The 23,498-nt window shown below is 34.9% G+C and overlaps 1 protein-coding gene across 1 annotated transcript in view; it reads left to right on the forward strand.

The window, feature by feature from the left end:
- Fcho2 (FCH domain only 2) overlaps positions 1 to 23,498 on the forward strand; it is a 109,765-nt gene that overhangs the window by 66,538 nt on the left and 19,729 nt on the right. Inside the window, exons 14-19 of the mRNA XM_005356433.3 lie at positions 3,151 to 3,162; positions 3,545 to 3,569; positions 5,061 to 5,103; positions 6,782 to 6,870; positions 8,976 to 9,079; positions 13,735 to 13,864. Coding sequence (XP_005356490.1) covers positions 3,151 to 3,162; positions 3,545 to 3,569; positions 5,061 to 5,103; positions 6,782 to 6,870; positions 8,976 to 9,079; positions 13,735 to 13,864 — 403 coding nt within the window. The remainder of the gene's footprint in view (positions 1 to 3,150; positions 3,163 to 3,544; positions 3,570 to 5,060; positions 5,104 to 6,781; positions 6,871 to 8,975; positions 9,080 to 13,734; positions 13,865 to 23,498) is intronic.

Consider the following 23,498-nt stretch of genomic DNA (forward strand, 5'->3'; position numbering starts at 1 on the left):
TGTATCTATCTATCTATCTATCTATCTATCTATCTATCTATCTATCTATCTATCTATCTATCTATCTATCTATCTATCTATCTGTTTTTTGAGACAGGGTTTCTTTGTGTATCCCTGGCTGTCCTTGAACTCTGTGTAGACCATGCTGGCCTTGAACTCACAGAGATCCACCTGCCTCTGCCTCCTGATTGCTGGGATTAAAGGTGTGCAATACCACTACGTGGCTATTTTGTGCTTTTTATAAAAGATTTGTTTGTTTTTTTAATTTTGTTTATGTAAATTTTATTTTGTTGTCCATGTAGTATGTGTGTCTGGTTTCCCTCCCACCCTATACCCCCTAGAGCCAAGTACTAAATCCAGGGCTTTGTGCTTGCTAGGCAAGTGCTGTACCACTGAATCCCCAATATTTCCTCCCCCTTTTATTTTTTTATTTCTCAGAGCTGTTAGGTGTGTGGCTATTTGCTTGCATATATGTCTGTGTACCATGTATATGAAGTGTGCAAAGAAGGCAGAAGGGAAGTTAGATGCCCTGGAACCGGAGTTACCGACAGTTGTGAGCTGTCATGTGGGTGCTAAGAACTGACTCTGGATCTTCTAGAAAAGCACCAGTGTTGGCAGCTGGTGAGCCCTCTCTCCAGCTCAATTTATAATTTTTTAAATTTTTTTTTAAAAATATTTATTATGTATACAATATTCTGTCCGTGTGTATGTCTGCAGGCCAGAAGAGGGCACCAGACCCCATTACAGATGGTTGTGAGCCACCATGTGGTTGCTGGGAATAGAACTCAGGACCTTTGGAAGAGCAGGCAATGCTCTTAACCACTGAGCCATCTCTCCAGCCCCTCAGTTTATAATTTTTATATAGACAAATGAGGTCACTGATTTGGCTTACTTGTACTGTTGAAAACATTTTTAAGAAAGTGAAAATGTATTAGCTGGAGAGATGATTCAGTGCTTAAGAGCACTGGCTGCTCTTCAGAGGACCCAGGTTCAATCCCAGTACCCACTTGACAGCTCCTAAGTGTCAGTAACGTAGTTCCAGGGGATCTAGCACCCTCACATAGATACATATGCAGACAAAACACCAATACACATAAAAAGGGTTGTGTGTGTGTGTGTGTGAAAATGAAGAACTTTTCGTTATTTGTTACATCTATAAATACTGCTGTTTGTCTCTGGTGAAAGATTGTGAAAAGGTAATTGTTTTCCTCATCTAATTTCAAAGGTTTTGCTCTTGTGTTTTCAACTATAATGTAAAAAGATGTCATGAAAATCAACTTAAAGGTTGATCCCCTCCCCCTTTCCCACATTTCTGGAGATTGAATCCAGGCCCTAACTTATGCTGTTCAAATACTTTACCACTGAGTGACATTCCTGGATCTTCTTTGCATTTTTATTTTTTTGTCTTTCACCATAAGATTTGCGTTTGAGGAAGAAATAAAGTAATGATGCAGCGGTTGAGATGTCTGAGCTGTTAAGAACACCTGCTATGTGAGCTCAAGCCCAGGAGTGAACTGACTTTCCAGAGTTGTCTTCTGGTTTCCACCCACATGTGTGCCTGCATCCATACACACATGCATCATACACACACAGTAGTGATAAAATTTAAAAAAAAAACAACTAAAGTCATAAATACATTGATAATATATATTATGAATTCAGAAGTATTACCAAAAGGGAAAATCGTGTTTTAGAATGAGAAGTGTATGTGTATGCATATTGTCATTGTTTAAAAGTTGGTTTTCTTAATAATGAAGTTCTTGCCATTTTATGATATCTAATTTGTATGCATTTTTTAATTTTTTTAAATTTTAATTTATTTTTGAGACAGACTGACCTGGTATATGACATGTAGACCATGCTGGCCTTGAATTCACAGAGATCTGCCCTTGTCTTCCTCCTGAATGCTACGATTAAAGGCATATGCCACCACCCCTGGCCTTAAGTATATGTTCTGTATAAAATATGGTAGTATATATATATACATATGTTTTGAAGGTGAAAGTTTTTCTCTTATACATGTACTCATATTCTTGGGTATCAAATCATGGGTAGAACATCTGCCAGGCAAACACTATGCCCTTGGTTTGATACCCAGTAACACAGGAAAGGGAGGGAAGGAGGAAATAATTTTCGATGAAGGAAAATGGTTCTATAATTTAATTCTCAAGGGCATGCCTCAAAGATTTCAATAGTGGGATTTTTGTCTGTTACTACTATTTTAACATTGACTGTTATATAGTTATAAAGAGACTTATATATGTGAAGTAGAGAATTGTGAGCCATTGACAGTTTTTAATTGTATAACAGCACAACTAATTAATATAGTGATATATTATTTGTGTTTTAATAAGTAAAGCTTGCCTGAAGTTCAGTGGGCAAAGCAGCTATACAGACCAGGGAGTGGTGGCACACACCTTTATTTTCAGGACTCAGGAGACAGAGGCAGGATCTCTGAGTTCAAAGCCCCCCTGGGCTACACAAGATTGATTCTGTCTAAAAGAGAAACAGAGTTCACACAGAGGTGATCCCAGCAGATGGGATCACACACCTTTAACCCCAGCACTGAGGTGCTGGGTGGAGGTGGAGCTAGGAGTGATATGTTGGACAGAGAGAGAAATGTAAGGGGGAAGAGACAGCAACTTAGTGGACTGTGGAGTGTAAGGATTCGTGGAGACAGGATCTCTCGCGCCTTCGGTCTGAAGATTTGGTAGAAGTAAAAGGTCTCTCTAGTGGTTGGCTACTTTGCTTTTCTGATGTTCATGTTGAACCCCAATATCTGTCTACAAATTAACAGTACGGGTGAGCCAAAAGCTTAGAAGGAAGGATCGATATGTATTAAAATGTTACACATCTCTTTAAGCAGTTGAGGTCATGAGTATTTTTTAAAAACTTTTGTGTCTCATCTGTCTTTTTTAACTTCATACTCAGAGAAAAATTTTAGTAGTCAGTGTTGTATTTGGGAAGATTATCTTTGCATTTGTTTTGTTGCCCATTTGGTTAACTTGCATAATTTCTCCTTCTAACCATATGTTTTAAATTGTATTTATTTTAAGTGGTATTTAGAAGGAAGAGATAAATTATTAAGTGTGAAGAGAATTGAATTCTTTACTGAACACTGTCTTTCTCTTTCTTTCCATGCACTGCTAGAGGCACAGTCCAGTAAGTGTCAGATTTTATATTTCACCTATTGACTTTTAAAGAATTACTGTAATTGAACATTTGATTTAAAAAATTTTGTTAAATTTGGATTACTAGTAAATTTTGTGGTATTTTGCATTAGATACCGTCTTAACATTTTAAGCACATTTTATTAAGTACATGTATTATATATTCTAAATTCAATTACTATACTATTGAAATCATGCTTATATTTAGAGGTACCATTACAACTACAGAGTTTTTATAAATGCAATTTACTGTTAAGTAGTTATAATAAAGACAACATAAAACTAGGTTCTTATTAGCAACATTTTGGCAAATATTTTGTTACCAAGTTAAATTATTTGTTTAATAATACTTAGTTTTTGCATTTCTGTTTTAGGTGCAGATGAATCGGAATTCATCTAGTAAGTTTGACATAGGGATTGGTTATTTTATGTCTGTAAGAACATAGGCAACTTGTTAGTCTCAGCCTTGTGTAATATTCTTTTCATTTTACCAGTCTCACTGGTTGGCTAGAAGGGTATTTTATACAGGCAAAAAAATTGCCTATAGCATTTCTGGTTGTATTAGGAAACATTTCTTAACCTTTCATGCAGCTTATAAAATTTCTTAGAAATCAACAAAGCCAGAGACTAACTTTTGATTTGGAATATGAAAATGGACTGGGGATATGGCTCAGTTGTTAACATAACCTAATATGTACACAACCCTTGGGTTCAAACCTCAGCTTTTTGGCAGAGGGGATTATGAAAATGTTTTATAAAATAGTAATCTTGAACTTTACTTATTTTAAAGTCATATTACAATTGTAGTTTCTATTTTATATCTTCAAAATAGCAAGTTTATAATACCAAAAATTTTAGGATGGCAACAATTCTTTTTGCAGAATTATGTGCTATAAATCAGACTTAATAGGAAGCTTTTGTAATTTTGTAAACAGAATGCTTAATAAGAATCAGCCTTGATTAAAAGTTTAGCAAAATTGATAACACCGATTAAATTAATGATAAATACCAAAATTAAAGATTTTACCCTTAAACGAAATATTTGATGATAGAGGTTGTAGAGAAACTAGGCTAAGTGGAGTTGCTGTCAGGTGGGAGGTAATGCAGTAAACATCCAGAATAAGCTGAGGGAAAACTAATGCAAAGAGCATAGTGTACAGTGTGCTAACTTCTCTGTAATGTGCTGAGTCACTGCAGTCATTCTTGTTGCTTGGTGATATAGAACATTAAAGTGTGGGGAAAGTTTGTATTCACCGACATGGTCTTTCATTCCATGCTGTTCTTGTCAGTTGCTTATGAAATAAGACATGGCACAAATACAAAATGCAGCAGAAAAGAGTAGAACCTCCCTCAGTAGCTCATCATTACTGATGATTATATAATAGTCACTAGTAGTATTCTGAGAACTTGAAAACTGATTATAGAATTCATGAATTAAAATTCTTAAGTAGAATACACACAAGTACTTAAATGTTTCTTCTAATTTTTCTTATCACTTACTTATTTTTTTCGAAATAAGATCTCTCTATGTAATCCTAGAACTCACTGTGTAGACCAGGCTGCCCTTGAACTCACAGAGATACACCTACCTCTGCCTCCTGAGTGCTGAGACTATATACAGACCTGAACCATCATGCCCAGCTCTTAAACTTTTTAATGTTAACAGTTTATTTTTTTGTTCTATAAAGTTAATGAAAGAAATCAAAAATCAACAGAAATTCAGCGTGTTTACCTTTTTTCTCCCACAATCATTTGTATTTAATTTTTCTATTACAAAATTTATAAGTTTTTCTTAGTACTGGAATATGTAAGTATATAGAGGATCTTTTAATTAAAATATTTTTCTTCTAGGATTATTAGTTTTTCATAATATTTTAATTTTTTAATTAGATGAAGAGTTAACAAAATCAAAACCATCTTCTCTACCCAATGAGTAAGTTTGATGTTTATTTCTTTTAATAGACTTTATTATTTTGAACAATTTTAGGTTAAGATCAAAACTGGGTGAAAGGTACAGAGATTCCCTTATATAGTCCCTACGCTTACATATACCAAGTCTCCTCTTCAAGTCCCTTACCAGATTAGTGCATTTGTTACATCTTGACACTTATCATCCAAAGTACATAGTCTAGAGGGGACACCTGTAATCTTGTGTGTTCTGTGGGTGTGGGTAACTCTTCTTTTCCCTACCTCATCTTTCCCTCTGTCCCTCTTTTGGCAGGTCTTAAGGGCTGATATTGTAGCATCATAATCAGTATTTGTATTGCATGGAAATCTCATGCTTTGCTTAATCACTCCTTTTAAAACCACATTTATAATTTTTTTGTATTTTTCTTGTCCTCTTTTTCTAGAGTTATACAGTTAAGTTTTAATTGTGTTGTTTTCTGAACTGTAAAATTTATGTTGGGGCTTTAAGATATTTAATAATTTCTTTTCACATGAAACGTCTTTTTATGGTGGTTTTTCTTAACTACATTTGACTTTGGGAGCCTTACTACCGCTTCTTAATGGATGCTGATATCTTAGGTTTATACACATCTGTTTTCAGATTTTTTTTTTTTTTTTGGTTTTTTTTTTCGAGACAGGGTTTCTCTGTGGTTTTTTGGAGCCTGTCCTGGAACTAGCTCTGTAGACCAGGCTGGTCTCGAACTCACAGAGATCCGCCTGCCTCTGCCTCCCGAGTGCTGGGATTAAAGGCGTGCGCCACCAACGCCCGGCTGTTTTCAGATTTTTTAATAAAAGTTTTCTCATTTGTGTTTCATTTTTCCCCTTCACTTTGGATTGTGACTTATAAAATGGACCATATGTCATGAACTTCAAGATGAAGTACCTCAGTTAAGATGGAAAGGCTAGAAGCCAGATAGTCATCTTTGTTGCTCTTAAAAAAGAAGGGAAATAAAGAAAATTGTTAAGCCAGTGTTCCATGAGTCCCTTTTCACTTCTCTACCACCAAGAGTACTTTCTTTGAGTTAATGTTTTAACATGAGTAAAAGTTTAGCTGAATGGAGTTAATAGTTAAAGATTATTTGTTACTTGTGAGGTACAAGATAAATATAGTGGTGCTGTTACTGGTTTTAGAGATAAGTTGTTTAAAGCTTAGTCTTTGGATGTCACTTAACGTAGTTATAACAGGGTTTATTGTACAAGGTAGAACTCATTTGCATTGCTGCATGTTGAAATACTAAATATGTGATTTTAGATCATGGTGATAATTTTTAGCAGAGTAGGCTTACATTCTACTCAGATTTCATACATATTTCACTTGGTTTGAATTTTATTCTAGACTATGCTAGAACTTAGACTGTTAGAAACTATTGGGTAGCTCATTTAGACTGCTGCCTGTCTTGTAAATCTGAAATCACTGTATTTCATATTCATTTGAGTGAGCAAGGTATGATCAAAGGAGACCAATCCTTATGGCTTTCCCTGCCAACAATACAGTTGATATTGTAGATTCTGCTTATGCCCTTGGCTAAGTCTGTTGACTAGATTTCTCCATGTGCCCATCTATTTAATCACAGTCATTGAATTGGTATTCTGTGGAATAGAAATAAATGATTTAATGCTAATAAAATAATCTGCTAACTTGTTTTTTTAACATGGTGTGCTAGGAAAGGAGCCAGTGATTTCCTTGCTTGGGACCCCTTGTTTGCATCACCTCTTGACTCAACTTCTTCAGCTTCACTAGCTTCATCGTCAGGTAAACGAAACAAAACAAAAATGATAAAATGTATATGAGAAAGATGTCTTATTTTTGGGAGTATAGTAGCTACATTTTCCCCTTGATTGATTCCATTTTTTATTGTGTTTAATCATATAAAGTTCTCTTTTTAAGTTTGTCTTCCAATAATAATGAGTTCTATCACTACCAACACCAGTAAAAGAACACTAAAACACTTAAGGATTATATAATAATTATAATCACCTCCTTCAGGAGCTTCTAAACACACTATCTGAGGGATGCAGATATAGTATTCATTTTTAAATACTTGTGTAGATAAGTATTGTTATTAGTTTTCCTTATAAAATAGTTCTGATTATTGGAAGGAATTGATTTCACACTTTTACTGGGCTCGCCTTAAGTCCATTTAGAATGACACTTGGACAGGCCTTCTGACCAGTATAATTCCTGTATAAATGCCTATGCTGTGTTAAACCTATCCACAGCTTAAAATACCAAGTTCAGTTCAGTGCTGGTTTCACTTACATGACCATATCTTTACAATAGCCACTAATAGCACAGGGAAGTGCTGTAGTTATTCAGGTTGGTACATGTTTCTGTCGAGTATGGGTAGCATGAAAAAAACGGTTATCATTTAAAAGGAGGCAGCAGCCTCTGAATTTAAACTTGGTGTCTTCCAGCTTTTGGATGCCTTTCTGGAGCACGCACACATACTTTCGTGTGACATGCTTTCTAATGGTAATTCCTTCCTGCAAGTTGATTTTCCCTCCTACTGCTTCCTGTCATGCCTCCACTCCTTATTGATGGATGACCAAAGGACTTTTAGCTTTGTATTTTATTTTCTCATGTGTTTACATAGGCTGGTTTATGTGTTTTTAATTTTGCACATCTGTGAATGTGGAGAACTTGGCAAATATACTTTTCCTACCCGCATTTTTTTTTTCAATGTTTGACTTATAGCACATATTTTTGAGTGGACCAGAGGTTTTGAAAATCATTTTATTTGGAGATAATTTAAGGGCCAGCAGGTGGTATTATGGCCAGGCCTAATGACCTGAGTTTGATCCCCAGAGCCCATATGGTAGAAAACAACTGATTTCAGTAGTTGTTCTCTGACCTTCATGTACATGCTCACATATGCACAAAAATAAATTAGTGATTTTATAATGATAATTTAAATATCTGCCTCTGTAATTCATCCCTACTTTGATTTTATACACACACATACATATTTATATATTTGAGTTTTGATTGTTTATACTTGAATTTTATTTAATATGATGAAGATTTGTAAATTAGGGATACTGACTTTTTTAAAGTTATGAAAATATTGAAGCAGTGAACACTATTCATATAGAATTTAAGAAGAATTAAGGTATTATGAACATTTTAAAAATAAGTTGTACTGGGCTGGAGAGATGGCTCAGTGGTTAAGAACATTGCCTGCTCTTCGAAAGGTCCTGAGTTCAATTCCCAGCAACCACATGGTGGCTCACAACCATCTGAAATGAGATCTGATGCCCTCTTCTGGCCTGCAAGCAGACACACAGACAGAATATTGTATACATAATAAATAAATAAAATAGAAAAAAAATTAAAAAAAATAAGTTGTACTGATTTGGTGCTATTTTTAAAAAATTAAAAGCATTTGTAGTGCTTTTCATTATTTGAAGAATATTACAATGTGGTTCTATTTAAGTCAGATTGCAAAGTTTAATTAAGGTTAAGTGTGTTTTGACATTCACATTATTTTGAAGGCAGAGCTGGAAAGCCTTGCACTCATATTAGTTAGTCTCTGTGAATTAGATGTGCTGGAGTAAACGACCTTTGAATTTGAATTGGTTTTTTTAATCAAATTAAACGAGATTTAATTTTTATATGTATAAAATAATTGAAACCAGAATAAAATTTCTTTGTGTGTCAGTTTTATTGGAAAGTTTGATTGTTTGCAGTAACTGATAAAAGGATACCTGATGGGCAGATTTTTTCACTGATTCAGCAGATCCCCTTAATTATATTAACACAATTGAAGAATGGTCTTTGGATTCTAATAGCTCTTTTGTCTTTATCCAGGATTGCTACATACTGATGATTTTCTTCAAGTTCTCTTTTCTCTCCCTCAGCCAGACCCACAACTCCTCTTTCTATAGGCACCATTGTTCCACCTCCAAGGCCTGCTTCCAGACCAAAGCTTACTTCAGGCAAACTGAGTGGGATTAATGAAATAGTATGTATTCACATTTTTTAAATTATATAACTATTTTGGGTTTGTTTGTTTTTGAGACAGGGTCTCAGTGTATGGCCCTGATGCCCTGGTGCTCACCATGTAGGCAGGCTGCCCTCAAACTCACAAAGATTCACCTGCCTCTGCCACCACACCAGTCCCTAAAAATGGTATAATTGTTTTGACTTAAGATAGACATTTTTCTCTATGCCCCTGCTTAGTTAAATGCTTTTTTCTAAAGTCCTTAAAGAATAGGAAGTTTCTCCACTCACACTTCTCTCTCTTTTATACTAGAAAAGCAACACACTGCCTAAGAGGACAGAGATTGCCTTTTAAAAAGTTGGCATATTACACAAGGCGGTGTCCATTGACTCAAAATAGGCAAGTTTGTGTAATTCTGCCTTAGTTTAATATATTAGAAAGAAAATATGATATGTTTTAGACCTTATTGTTAGGAAATTCTCATGGGGCATCTGTCTGTTCTAGCTTTATTTTTATACATAGGAGACAAGTCCAAAGCAGTTAGCTGACATAAAAGTACAAATAATAGGAAGCACTGGTTTTCAAAAGTCATCAGTAATGGCAGAAACACCTGTGGTCTCTACTCGGGTGAGTCCCAAGCCAGCCTTTGTGCCTCTGTGTTCTCTCTTTTGTTTCATCTTTCACACTCCTTGCTGTTTAATCACCGTAGTTACATTTCTGAAAGCCAAGCTTATTTTATTTTCTCCCTTCTTGGGTATTTTAGCTGAATGTAGAAGATACTTTATGAAGTTGTCTCAGTAGCCTGCATCACGTCCCAGCCACCCCTTTCCTATCTTTCCAGCCACTCAAACTTTCAGCTATTCTCCAAACACCATATGCTGTGATTTTTCTTTTGTGTTCTTCTAAGGAGATAGGAATAGGATTGAACTTTGGGCCTCCTCATGACACGTATACCCTCACACTACCATTGAGCTGCTTCATGCTATTTGATACATCCATGTTTTCTTGTTGTACTCCTTTGTTTGAAGTGACAGTTTTCTCTGAGGCAAAATGGCCTTTTTCTTTAAGACCTAGCTATCCATCAGCTGCCTGGTGGTTGTTCTTCCAGCAGATTGTATTGTTCTCTGTGGGCTGCCATACATTTGGCTTGTAGTTCTGTTAATGACTGTGCATATCACACTGTGTAGACTTAGTATCTATTCCCTCTTCTGGATTATGTATTAGCCTTTCATGTTCACATTGAATAAAGCCCAGTACATAGATTGGAAATGTACTTTGAATGGAGGGCCACTTTAAAATGGTAGCCTCTTTCATTTCTTGTTCCCGTGAACTGACTTACTGAAAATGAGAGAAGACTAGATGTATGCTGCCAAGGAGATAGCTATAATTTAAATAATATAAGAATCACTAAGTTTGTTTGTCTGTCTGTCTATCTATTCATTCATTTATGTTTTTTTGAGACAGGGATTCTCTGTGTAGCACTGGCATTCCGGAACTCACTCTGTAGACTAGGTTGGCCTTGAACTCAAGAGATCCACCTGCCTCCAACTCCCAAGTGCTGGGATTAAAATGCTTGACTAGAATCACTAAGTCTTAACTTTCTTTTTTATTATTATAAAACTTGGTTTGTTTGCTTTTTTTTTAACCTCTAAACATGTTAGCAAATTTAGAAAACACAGAAAAATTTGGATCCCATGTATTACCAAAGATAACTGAGTTAACAATTTAATATATATCCTTTCATTGTTTTCCTAATGCATAAATATTTGATCAAAGATGATAGATTAACAGTTACTATAAGGACAGGCCTATTAGCTGTTCAGTGTTAGACAAGTTTTAGTAAGATGCCTAGGGAAGATGAAAAGAATTGATTTTGTAAGATTTAAGTGACTTTAACATATATAAAACTGTAAGGATGTTATATACAGGTGATTGATTACTCGAAAAGCTACGAATCATATATATGTTTTACATATTTTTATTGTTTTTACTTTACAGTATTTTGGAATTGTCTTTATTGTGAATTCTTTATAGTCTTCAAGCTTCTTTAAAAGTATTAGAATCCTGTGTCAAATAATTAAAATCATTAAAAGTGAATTCATAGTTGAATACTTCTATCAACTTTCTTCCTTGAGATCCTTCTTGAAACTACTTCAGGGACTTCAGGAAGCAACATGTCAAGTAGATATAGAGTATTTCATTGTTTAAGTCTACATTGTAGAATTAAAGTCCTAAAGATTTTAGAAATTTGATAATTCTAAGTTCTTGTTAATATAGTAACTTAGTATAGCTATGCTTTGTAGACATTTCAGTATTTCCTTATTAAGTGATTTTTACAATGAAATTCTTGAACTAAATGGTATACACGTTTATTTTAGACCAGTGATTCTTAGCCTTCCTAATGCTGCAACTCTTTAATGCAGTTCCTCATGTTGTGGTCATTCCCCAGCCATAAAATTATTTTCGTTCTACTTCATAAATGAAATTTTGCTACTGTTACTAATCTTAATATAAATATCTGATATGCAGGATAATCTGATATGCGACCTCTGTGAAAGGGTCATTCAGTCCCCAAAGGCATCTCGATTTCTTTAGACTTTTGAGGATTGTTGTCTCATTGACCATTATAGCAATGGTGCCCTCTCTGTCTATCCCAATGAAACCCTCATTGTCTTATAGTAGTTACCTCAGATGGTGTCTCAGACCAGCAGCATTAGGACAGCCTGGGAACTCAGTAGAAATGGTCTGTGCCTGTACCCAGATAAATCAGGAATTCAGGGAGTCGTCATTCAGTTTGAATATAGAGAAGTCTTCCATTGGCATGTAGTTTTAGAGCAATTCCATGCAAGAGGAATATGTACAGCAACATACAAACTTTTAAATTTTCTTGTAGTAAAAGCATAGAAATCCATCTTTTACTTAATATTGCAGAACATTTTTAATATACATAGTAAAAGATTTTGAGATTTTTGCATTTTTAACATGTACATTATCTTCAAAGTTCACTTTTATACTTACAACACACCTCAGTTTGCACTAGCTGAATACCAGATTCTGCCAGTGACTGTGCTGGATAGTTGGTTGGATAGCAAGAGAAAATCACTTAGAAAAAAACCCACTTTTCCTTTTCCACTAAGAATTGTAAAATGCACTGTAAAAACCATCTTGCCTCTGGAGACATTTCCCCAAAGTAGTTGAACTGAAGATGTTTCCAAGTTTATAACTTTGGAACAGTATCTGTACCTCTTTTCTGTATAAATATACAGTTGCCTGCTGTATTTTTTCAACCTGTTAACTGTAGTGATTGATGAGTCATTAGAAAGTTGTTCTCAGCCAGGGCTATACAGAGAAAGCCTGTCTTGAAAAACCAAAAAAAGAAAAGGAAAAAAGAAAAAGCAAGCTGTACCCAAGGAAAAAAATGCTTAAAAATAATTATTAGTGGTGGTGGTGGGGTTACAAATTGTAAAGTACTTCATATAGTTAAGTCTTATTTTTATGCCTGTAAGTTTTTGTTAATATAATGAAGATTTGGTTAATTTAATATGTAAATACTCACATGGTTTTTATGTTTGTTTTTGATATCTTATTGGTGAGAATAGTGTCTTTTGTTTTTGTTGCCTCTATAAGCAGGGAATGACTATTTTTAATTAAGCTAAGTATGTTTTTAAAAACAAATAGTACAATGTAGAAAGTATTGCTAGTGTATTATTGGAATAATTAATTTGGAAAGAAAAAGCCCACTTACCAATGTAAAAGATAAAAGAATTGGAGATATATTTTCCCTGTTTGATTTTTATGTTACTTTCTAGTTGACCTCTTTTAAACAAGTAAAAAACAAAATTAAAATTTTTCTCAAACCTTTGTTTGTTGTAGCTTTCTTAATAAGGAGGTATTTAAAAATTAGAAAAGAAAATGTTAATAGATTTATAAGTATAGAAAGTAAAGGACAAGCAACATTTACAGAGGAAAATATTGCAACAAATAATATTAAGTGTTAGTAAAAGTTCAAATAATAATAATAATACCTTTCAAAAACATTCATAAAAATGAAAATACAGTGGCCGGAGAGATGACTTAATAATTAAGAACGCTTGCAGCTCTTGCAGAGGCACAAGAATTGGGTTCCTAGCACCTACGTCGGGCAGCTCACAACCATCTGTAACTTCAGCCCAGAGGATCAATACCCTTATCTGGCTCCCACATACCAATTTCCTGTAAACATAGTAAATAGTAAAACTTAGAAAACAAACAAACATGAAAATATGCCTTTCTAAATTTGTATTAACTAGAACATTTACAACTTGTGTTTCCTTATTCTGTGACTATTGATGACAGACTACAGAGAACTAATCTCATATTTATAGAAATTATTGTGTACATAATCTCTGGAAGGCTGTTCAATAGTAGATATGAAGGACTTTCATTCAGTTCTGAGTACCTTAGTATGTCTAATTTTTGAAATACAGAAAATATTTTATGCCCCAAACCTTGAAACCATTGTTTTAAAATAGCCTTATCAGTTTTCAGTATATTATTGGAAGTGACTTGACATAATATCTAATACATAGGTAAAAAGAACTCATGGTAAAGTTATTTGATTTGTTATGACTTAAAAAATTTCTCTGACAAAGAAAATTTTGCTTTAGCATTTTGATAAATAACTGTTTGTTTTTAAGCCCAGGCCATTCAGCCCACCTGTAACTTCCAACACCAGCCCACCCCCTATCGCTCCCTTAGCCCGGGCAGAGAGTTCTTCTTCTATCTCTTCATCTGCGTCACTGAGTGCTGCCAATACTCCAACAGTAGGTAAGTGGCTGTTGTTGGTTATGAAAGTCAGCATACAAAGGGTACATTTACACACACACACACACTCACACTCAGACACACTTTTTTTCCTCTTCTCCTCTAGTGGGAAGTCAAGAATTTAAAATTGGAAATTCTGTTTTTCTGGACATATACTTGTAAAACTGACCACATTTTCTATTCTATTTTAGTCCTTATTTTCTGAGTAGGAGTATTTTAACTATAGCTGAAACTACTGAGAATTGTCAGTTTGTAAACTGTTGGTCAGTATACATATTAAGGGAATATTGTGTAATGGCAGTCAATTCTACTTTGAACTGACATTTTCATTCTTTAAAAAAGTGTGTGTTTTGGGGGCAGGAGAGGTGGTTCACTGCTTAGAGTGCCTAACTGCTCTAGTAGAGAAATGGAACTTCCATCTACATGCCAGTGCACAGCTGCCTGTAACTCCATTTCTGGAGGATCCCGAAAGAGATTAATTTACCAATGTTGTACATATACATACACTTACACACTCACTAAATAAAATAATTAAATAATTTTTTAAAAAAGAAAGTTTGTGTTTGAAAATAATTTCTTGAAACTTTTTATTCAGTGAAAGTGTTGGGGGCTATTTATTTCTAAAGAAATATATTACAAATATTAAAAGTAATTATTAGACTGAAATTATTTATATAACCTAAACCTTTGTAAACAAAAGCAATGTTTTACAGCAGCTATAATTTACTCAAGAATTTTTTAGCTTATTTCCTTGATCAGGATTTTTATATGTTCTCATCCTCCCCCCCCCCTTTTTTTTTTAAGATTTATGTATCATGTATACACTGTTCTGCCTACATGTTATACCTGCGTGCCTGAAGAGGGCACCAGATCTCATTATGCATGGTTGTGAGCCATCATGTGGTTTCTCGGAATTGAACTCAATGATCTCTAGCAAAGAAACCAGTACTCTTCACCTCAGAGCCATCTCTCCAGCCTTCTCTCTCTCTTTAATTTCTTTAAAATTATTTTTCTAATTCATATCACTGTTAAGAACAAACATAATCCCAGCTGTTTCAGGTGCAACTGTTTCCATCGCAGTTAAAGCTGGTCCTTTTGCTTCTGCTGGTATTGGTTCTACAACATCTATGCCATCTGGGTACTAAGAGAAATGTAGACATTTAAAGTCAGACACTCCAGGAGTGGGACCAGGCTTTTACATGCTTTTCAGGTGATTGTGATACATGCTGTTTGTGAGTGATAACTATAATTAAGCTAATTTAATTAAATCCATTTTAATTTGTCCTAGCTTACTTATAAGAAATGCATCTTGTCTGTTTGACAATTATAAAAATAGCATAAGTAGTGTAGGCAAGAAGAAAATGTAAATGGTTTGATTTCTAAATGTTTAGTCTGACACTACCATCTTATTTCACACTGCATTTTACATAGCATTTTTGTGTTTTAAATTTATGTAATTGAGGATAACTAATAATTATTTTCTTTTAATGAACAACCTTATTTTTGTTTGTGTGTGTGGTTTTCTTAATTTTATTTCCACAAAATCTATACTTCAAAGAATAGATTGGTCCTACTGGAAATTTATCATGTAGCTTGAATAACCAAAATAAACTTCAGTTTTTTCATTGCCTATGGGGATATCCAGCTGTTTGACATCTACGATACTGTGATCTATAAACGTGTTGGGCTGTATTTGCATTTGTCCTGGGATGCATGCAGTTCGTTTGATGTGCATGTTTCAGAAGGTTTTCTTTTGTGATGGCAATGCTAAGTTGATTTTGATTGAGCTGGTATGTGTTTGTTTATTGTTTTAGTTCCTAATGTTGGCAATAGGAGATCCAGTGGCAAGTGGCAGAGATGATGCAGGCAAAGCAGATGGATACTGAGTTTTTACACCAGAAGGTCTTCAGTTCACCTAAACAGTTCTTTGTTTGTTAGGATTATTAAGCTTTGTTTAGATTTGAGGTTTTTATTTTGAAATTTCTTCTTTCTTGAAAATGTTTTCTTTTCCTGCAATGTTTTATCTTATTTAAATGTGATAGAAGACCATAATTTGATTGGGACACTCTCTGAAATTGAAAAGCACAGTGAGACATCACCAGGTATTGTATCAGAAGCAAGTATTCATGTAACTAATGCTTCTAAAGCTGTCTAAAATGTTTCACTTATTTTTTTCTTTCCAGCAATGTATGGTGTGTCAGCAGTCAAAAATAACCCTAATATTAACTATCTCAGTTTTGTGCTAATAATTATGTCCAATCACTGTACGAGACCAAATCCTTGCTTAGAAAAATGCATACTGTTTTTACATTTTCTTCCATTCTGCCTAAGCATTAAAAAAAAAATCAGTAGACTGGAACTCTCAAGGTGTCAGAATAGAGTGATTAGAAAAGAAACAAAACATGTCAGCTTTAAAAATGTTATAAAAAAGGTTGGAGATTTGGCTCAGTGGTTTAGAGCACTGGCTGCTCTTGCTTTCAATTCCCAGTACCCACTTGGTGACTGACAACTAAACAGGCATACACATGCAGGCAAAACACCCACACATATAAATTAAAAAAATAAGTATTAAAAAAATTAAATTATAATACTTATACTGTGAGAGCAAAGGCCACATGGGTACGGTGTTGAAAGAAATTACATATGAATGTCTTTGTTGAAGAAAGGTACTCTGTATCCTGTTTATCCTAGATACTCAGACTCTTTGTTTTTAGAACTTAAAGCTACCTAAATATGTAACATTTAAACCAAAATTGGAAATGAAAATATTATGAAGACTACAAGTTGTTTTCACTTCTAAAATTTTTAAATAAAAATATAGAATAAGCTTATTATTTTAAACAAGTAAATATTTCCTTTATAAGTTTACCTTGGATGCTCAGACTCTGTATTTTCAGACCTTAAAGCTATCTAAATATGTAGCAGTTAAACCAAATTGGAAATGAAAATATCCTTGTTAAAGGTACAAATTGTCTTCACTTTGAAAAAAATGCTTAAAGATAAGCTTATTGTTGTAGACAGATAAATATTTCCTTTATAAGTTCATTATTTTGAAGTCTACATGCGCAATATGGTTTTGAAAAGAAAATTAGATAACACAAATGTGAATGTACCAAATGGTAAGGTGGTTTTGAGTCAATCTTCTAACTCTTTGCTTGCTAGTATTTCATAAAAGAAGCATGACAGTTTATAGGGAAATTAGTTCAAGAATTCTGATCATATGAACAAATTGGAAAATTGAAATGATTAACTGACTATCAATTGCTCTGTCATTGAGCACCCATATTTTTATTTTATGAGCACCCATATTTTTATTTTATGTGCATTGGTGTTTTACCATGGGTGCCATCAGATCCTCTGGAACTGGAGTTGCACACAGTTGTGAGCTGCCATGTGGGTGCTAGGACTTGAACCCAGATCCTCTGGAAGAGCAGTCAGAGCTCTTAACCTCCAAGCCATCTCTACAGCCCTGGGGATTAGTTTTTACAACCTTCAATGATATAAAATAATTCATGGATGCTCAAGTCCCTTATATAAAATGACATTGTGTTTTTATGTAGCCTGTATACATCCTTCTGTCTACTTTAAAACAGTTTTAGATTACTTACAATGTGTAATACAAGATAAACACTATATAGGTAGTTGCAATACTGTTCTGTTTAGGGATTGGAGACAAGAAAGGTGTTTCCTCACATACACAATCTGCTGAACCTACAAATGCAGAACCTTCCGCTTCAGGGGCCAGATGTGTAATTCTCCTTCATAGAAAATTTATTGAACTAGAATATAGCTCACTGGTAGAACCCTTGTTTCTTATGCTTGAGTTCTTGAGTTTGATCCTCATTATTTCAAAACAAATCATAAGAAAATCATAATTGCACATGTTGGTGAGGATTTGATGAAAATCGAGAACCTTTGTGCAGTGTTGGTTAGGACTATAAAATTTATAGCTGCTGTGGAGAATGGCAGCTGGTCAGAAAATTGACAATAAAATTAACTGTGTGATCTAGCAACTTGACTTCTAGACATATATCAAAAGAAATGGAAAACAGGATCTCAAAAGAGGTGGTTTTATTCCCAATTGTAACAGTACCAGTTACAGTAGCAAGAAGGTGAAAAATTAATATGTGTGTGTCATGGAAGATTGTTTAGTCTTAGGAAGAGAATTTTGACATTGCAACATAAATAAGCATTCAGTACATTGTGATATTAAGTATTATTTGATCCTACCTTGTAGCACGAGCTCTAATTGGTTTTAATAATAAAAGCGCCGAGACAGATGTTAGGGGGTGAAAGCTGAGTGATCAGAGAAGCAGTGCAGACTTTTTACATCTACAAATAAATGTTCAGAACAAAAGTGCAACCTGTCCTTGGACTTGCATCCTCTGACTGCATCTGTGCTCCTGTCTTCTCCTTCCTTATGTTCCTTTCTCTGCCCAGCCATATCCTTTCTTGTCTCCAACTCCCTAGTGCTGGAATTACAGATGTGAGCCACCACCCCCTGGTCTGATGCCTGACTAGTATGGCTAGCTCTGCACTCTGATCTTCAGGCAAGCTTTGTTAAAACACAAAGTATCGCTTTATTTCCCTTTTTTGTCTAAAATAAAAAGGTTATAGCTAATATAAGAAAAACTATATACAATAAGTACAATAACTATATGTAATATATACAATAAGTAAAATAACTATATGTAATATATACAGGCAATAAATACATCAACAGTGTCTAGTCCATTTGTATTTGACAAATTAAGAGAAAATACTCCATTATCCGTCCTATCTTGGTGAGTCCAAAGTGTTGTACCTAATTCACTTTCTATCCTGTCTTGCATTACCAACTCAAAATTACCTTTTTATGTCTCTCGACCTTATATACTTTACATTTCTTTTGTGACTTTTTAAAATTTTTTTTTGAAGATTTATTATTTATACAGTGATCTGTCTGCATATATGCTTGCACACCAGAAGAGGGCACCAGATCTCATTACAGATGGTTGTGAGCCACCGTGTGGTTGCTGGGAATTTACTCAGGACCTTTGGGAGAACAGCTAGTACTCGAAACCTCTGGGCTATCTCTCCAGACCGTGATTTTTTTTTTTAAATCTTTGTTTGGTAAACAAGGAAAATCATAATTAGCTAGTCTTCAACTTCCTCAGAGACCTGAGAAGGAAATAATAAGTGAGAAAGCACGAAGTGCAAGCAAAAGACTTGCAGAAATGTTAGAAATGACAGAAACAGCTGGCTGCCTGGTCAGTCACCCAAGATTCCTCTCCAACGTTGGCCTAAAGGCTTAGAATATTTAACAGACTTTTCTATGAAGCAGGATTTTTGGATGATGGCCCTACCGTGTCTTGACAAGGTTTGTAGTCACTCTCTTTTGTGTCCTGCTTCTCCAATTAGGACAGCATGCTGTCAGCAGTTGAGGCAAGATCATTTTCTTGCCCAGTGGCTTGCTTTTGCCACAAAGAAAGTAAACTCCATGTGGTGTTTCTTCGATGCCCATTATCTTCTCTGAAGTAGATTGATGCTTCCAGGAGCAGGCATGTCTCATTGTCATAAAAAAAAAGAACCTATGTTTTATTTATTTACTTATTTATTTATTTATTTATTTATTTATTTATTTATTTATTCATTCATTCATTCATTCATTCATTCATTCATTCATTTATTTATTTATTGTTTTTCGAGACAGGGTTTCTCTGTGGTTTTGGAGCCTGTCCTGGAACTAGCTCTTGTAGACCAAGCTGGTCTCAAACTCACAGAGATATGCCTGCCTCTGCCTCCCAAGTGCTGGGATTAAAGGCATGCGCCACCACCGAACCTATGTTATTAAAACATCTTAAATCCCTTGCTGTAGATCTGAAGTACTTTAAGATGAAAACCTAGGTTGGCAACAGTTAGGAAGTTTCATTGGAAAGAGTTGGATGTTATTTGCTATTTTTGATCCATAAACCGTCTCACTAATACTCTCTGTAATTTATAATTCAACACTTGAGCTGACGGTTTTGTTTTTTCTTTTTGTTACAACAGAAACATCTTTCTGTATGAAAGTATAATTAATATGGTTCAGATACATGAGAATTGATGAAGGCAAGTAATCGTACTTTTTATATGGTTGCTGTGTGTGTGTGTGTGTGTGTGTATGTATATATACACACATTGTTTTAAATCTAATAAAATTAGGGACAGTGAGCAAAAAAACCAAAAACACCACCAACAGCAAATTAAAAAACCTATGCTATTAGAACATCTTAAATGCCATATTCTATAGATCTCTCAAGTGTTTGAAGACAATGTCTATTTAAAATATATCTCTTTGATCTTGTAACATACCTAATGTGACTACCAAGTTTGATTGTAATAGGTGATTACTAACCTACATTTCCTTATTCTAAGTAGTTGGTAATAATAACTTTCAAGGGCTAGAAATTTGTATTATATTGTTAAATGAGCTGTATAGGCACAGTACCTTGAGCAAGATTAGAAAGGTATGTGCAGTATGTTCTAACAAAATTAATCTCGTTTGTATCATTATACAAAAGTCCAATCTAGTGTAAAATATTTAAAGATAGTAGTTTATTTTTAAAGGTAGATTCAATAATTTACCTTTTTGTCTTATATCAATATCCTCCCTTTTTTCAGAGTAGATTCAATAATCTACCCTTTTATCCTATCATATCCCCCTTCTTATCAAAACAAGAACTCTGAATCTAATCTCTGTTGTATAGCTTCTTTCCTGACCATTACCAGTAACAACTTGTAACCAATCCCCCTAAACAATGACAGATATCCATAACTCATTGAACAACCAAAAACTACCCACCCACCTCTTGGAAATGTGGGCATCGTATTCGTAAATTTACTTTCTGCCGTCTTGGGGGCAACGACATCTTTTGGGGACCCTGAAAAGAAATTTTTGGGTTAATTGTCAAGACTCGGGAGACATAGCTGTATATAGTTGTGCAGTCTCTGTGCAATGGGAAAGTGCAGGGCTTGTTTCAAGTCCTGGCTAGAGTAGTCTGTGAGGCTGGATCATTTTAGCTAGCCCCCTTGAAATTGTTATGAGCAGTTTGTAGTCCAAAGCTGATGTTTAGGTGGTGTCATTCAGCTTAGTGGTGTTATCAGTGGAGGAATTGTCGTTGTGGGGCTGCATCCTGGACCCTTTGGAGACTTTAAAAGGTTACTGTTAGGTGTACTCATGGTTCACTGTAGAAAACAGATAGACATTCAAACTTGAAACCATGTACAGGAAGGTAGACAAAACCTCTTTCTAAAATTAGTTAGTACTCTGTATGTCCATTAATACCATGAAAAAAACTTTAAAATACGTGTATAATAATCCTATAAATTTTGAGAAAATATTTATGCCTTTAAAAAAATACTTCAATTATGTATACAATGTTTTGCCCCTGCATGTATGCCTACAGGCCAGAAGAGGGCACTAGATCTCATTATAGATGGTTGTAAGCCACCATGTGATTGCTGGGAATTGAACTCAGGACCTCTGGAAGAGCAGCTAGTGCTCTTAACCTCTGAGCCATCTCTCCAGCTGTGAAAATATTTATACCTTAAGAAAAGCCTTAAGGAATCAAAATAAAACCAAAGGATTATGAGATTAGAAGCAATAAAATAGTCCTTTAATTTTTGTTTTTCTTCTGCCCCATATTAGGTGTCTCTTCTGACATAAGACAGAGATTCTGGATTTTACTTTAACAAGCATGCTTGAGTTTAGAAAAGAAGAGAGCCACACTCCAACTCCAAAGCCAGCTTTAATCTTTAATTGGACTGGGATGACAAAAAGACCATTTGTGTTATATGTCTGTAGAAAACAGCAGAAACAAACATTTGGGAAGATTTATGAAATTTTATCCTGTTAGAAATGTAATACACCACTAGGCTGCTTTACTCTTTTTCATGGGACAGAGTTTCTAGATGATTTGTCCTTTTTCTTCTTATGTCTCGTTTGTTCAGTGGTCTTCGTACTTCTTTGTTCTCCTGAAAAGACAAAAATAAAACCCTTCCCTAATTCTAAATTTCTGGAGGTTCCCTTTTGGCAAGTTAAAGTTGGTCAAATAAAAAGCATTCTTTAGTTTTATAGGTTAGTTTAGATTAAACAGCCATACTGCTTGATGAACTATCATCTCTTGTAATTAAGAGGTCTCTCTTGTTCGTATAGACTCTGTATCAATTTTGATAGTATCCATACCTTTCTTCCTCTGTGGAAAAAGCAAATCCCTTCCCAAACATAACACGTATCTTGGTTTCCATTCTGAGGTCAACACATTTTTTAAAGTATTTCAGCTGATTTATTTCTGAAGTTTTTTCTACTATCCAATGTCTCTCTGCAGCTTTTGTTCCTTTCTCATTAGCATTTAGAAAATTCAGAGTTAATAAAGTATTATGCAATTTGTTTCTGGGGGTTTTATTACCCTTTCTGTTTATTTAGCATATCTTATTTTGTTTTTTTTCGTTGTTGTTGTTTTTCTTTTTTGATATTTTTTGAGTTCTACATTTTTCTCTGCTCCCCTCCCTGCTTCTCCCTTACCCCCTTCAACCCTCCTCCATGCTCCCAATTTACTCAGGAGATCTTGTCTTTTTCTACTTTTTACTTCCCATGTAGATTAGATCTATGTAAGTCTCTCTTAGTGTCCTCATTGTTGTCTAAGTTCTCTGGGATTGTGGTTTGTAGGCGGATTTTCTTTGCTTTATGTTTAAAAACCACTTATGAGTGAGCACATGTGCTAATTGTCTTTCTGTATCTGGGTTACCTCACTCAAAATGATGTTTTCTTGCTCCATCCATTTGCCTGCAAAATTCAGGATGTCATGTTTTCCTGCCGTCTAGTACTCCATTGTGTAAATGTACCACATTCTCCTTATCCATTCTTCAGTCGAGGGGCATTAAGGTTGTTTCCAGGTTCTGGCAGTTGCCTATTGAAAACCTGAATAGGTATCAGTGGTGTGGTGTTCATATTTTAGTTTTCCAAATTCTACAAAGTGGAACACTCTCATCTGCCAGGTTTCATTCCTTTTCAGTACCCTTTGGTGTTGACCAAGGTTTCTGTCCCACCTGGTCCTCCAGTTGTTCAGTCCCAAAGAAATGCAGTTTAATTATAAACTGATTGACCTATTAGCTCAGGCTTCTTATTAACTCTTATAACTTATATTAACCCATGATACTTGTCTGTGTTAGCCATGTGGCTTGGTACCTTTTTCAGTGAGGCAGTCACATCTTGCTTGCTCTATGTCTGGCTTCCTCTGTGTCTGGGTGACAACTACAGACTGAAAGTTTCCTCTTCCCATAATTCTCATTGCCACACCTCTACTTCCTGCCTGGCTACTGGCCAATCAGCATCTTATTAAAAATAATACAAGTGACAGGATAAAAGACCATTGTCCCACAGCACTTTGGGTTACTTCCTGTAGGTAGTGGTGTTTGTATAAAGAACAAGTAGGATATTCCCTTATAATTTCCTTGGCTTGTTGCCATGTGATGGAAAAGTCCTTTTTTTTTTAATTTTTTTAAAAATTTATTTATTTATTAAGGATTTCTGCTTCCTCCCCGCCACCGCCTCCCATTTCCCTCCCCCTCCCCCATCAAGTCCCTCTCCCTCATCAGCTTGAAGAGCCATCAGGGT

The sequence above is a fragment of the Microtus ochrogaster genome, chromosome 19 (genome assembly GCF_000317375.1).
Source record: "Microtus ochrogaster isolate Prairie Vole_2 chromosome 19, MicOch1.0, whole genome shotgun sequence".
NCBI classification, from domain to species: domain Eukaryota; kingdom Metazoa; phylum Chordata; class Mammalia; order Rodentia; family Cricetidae; genus Microtus; species Microtus ochrogaster.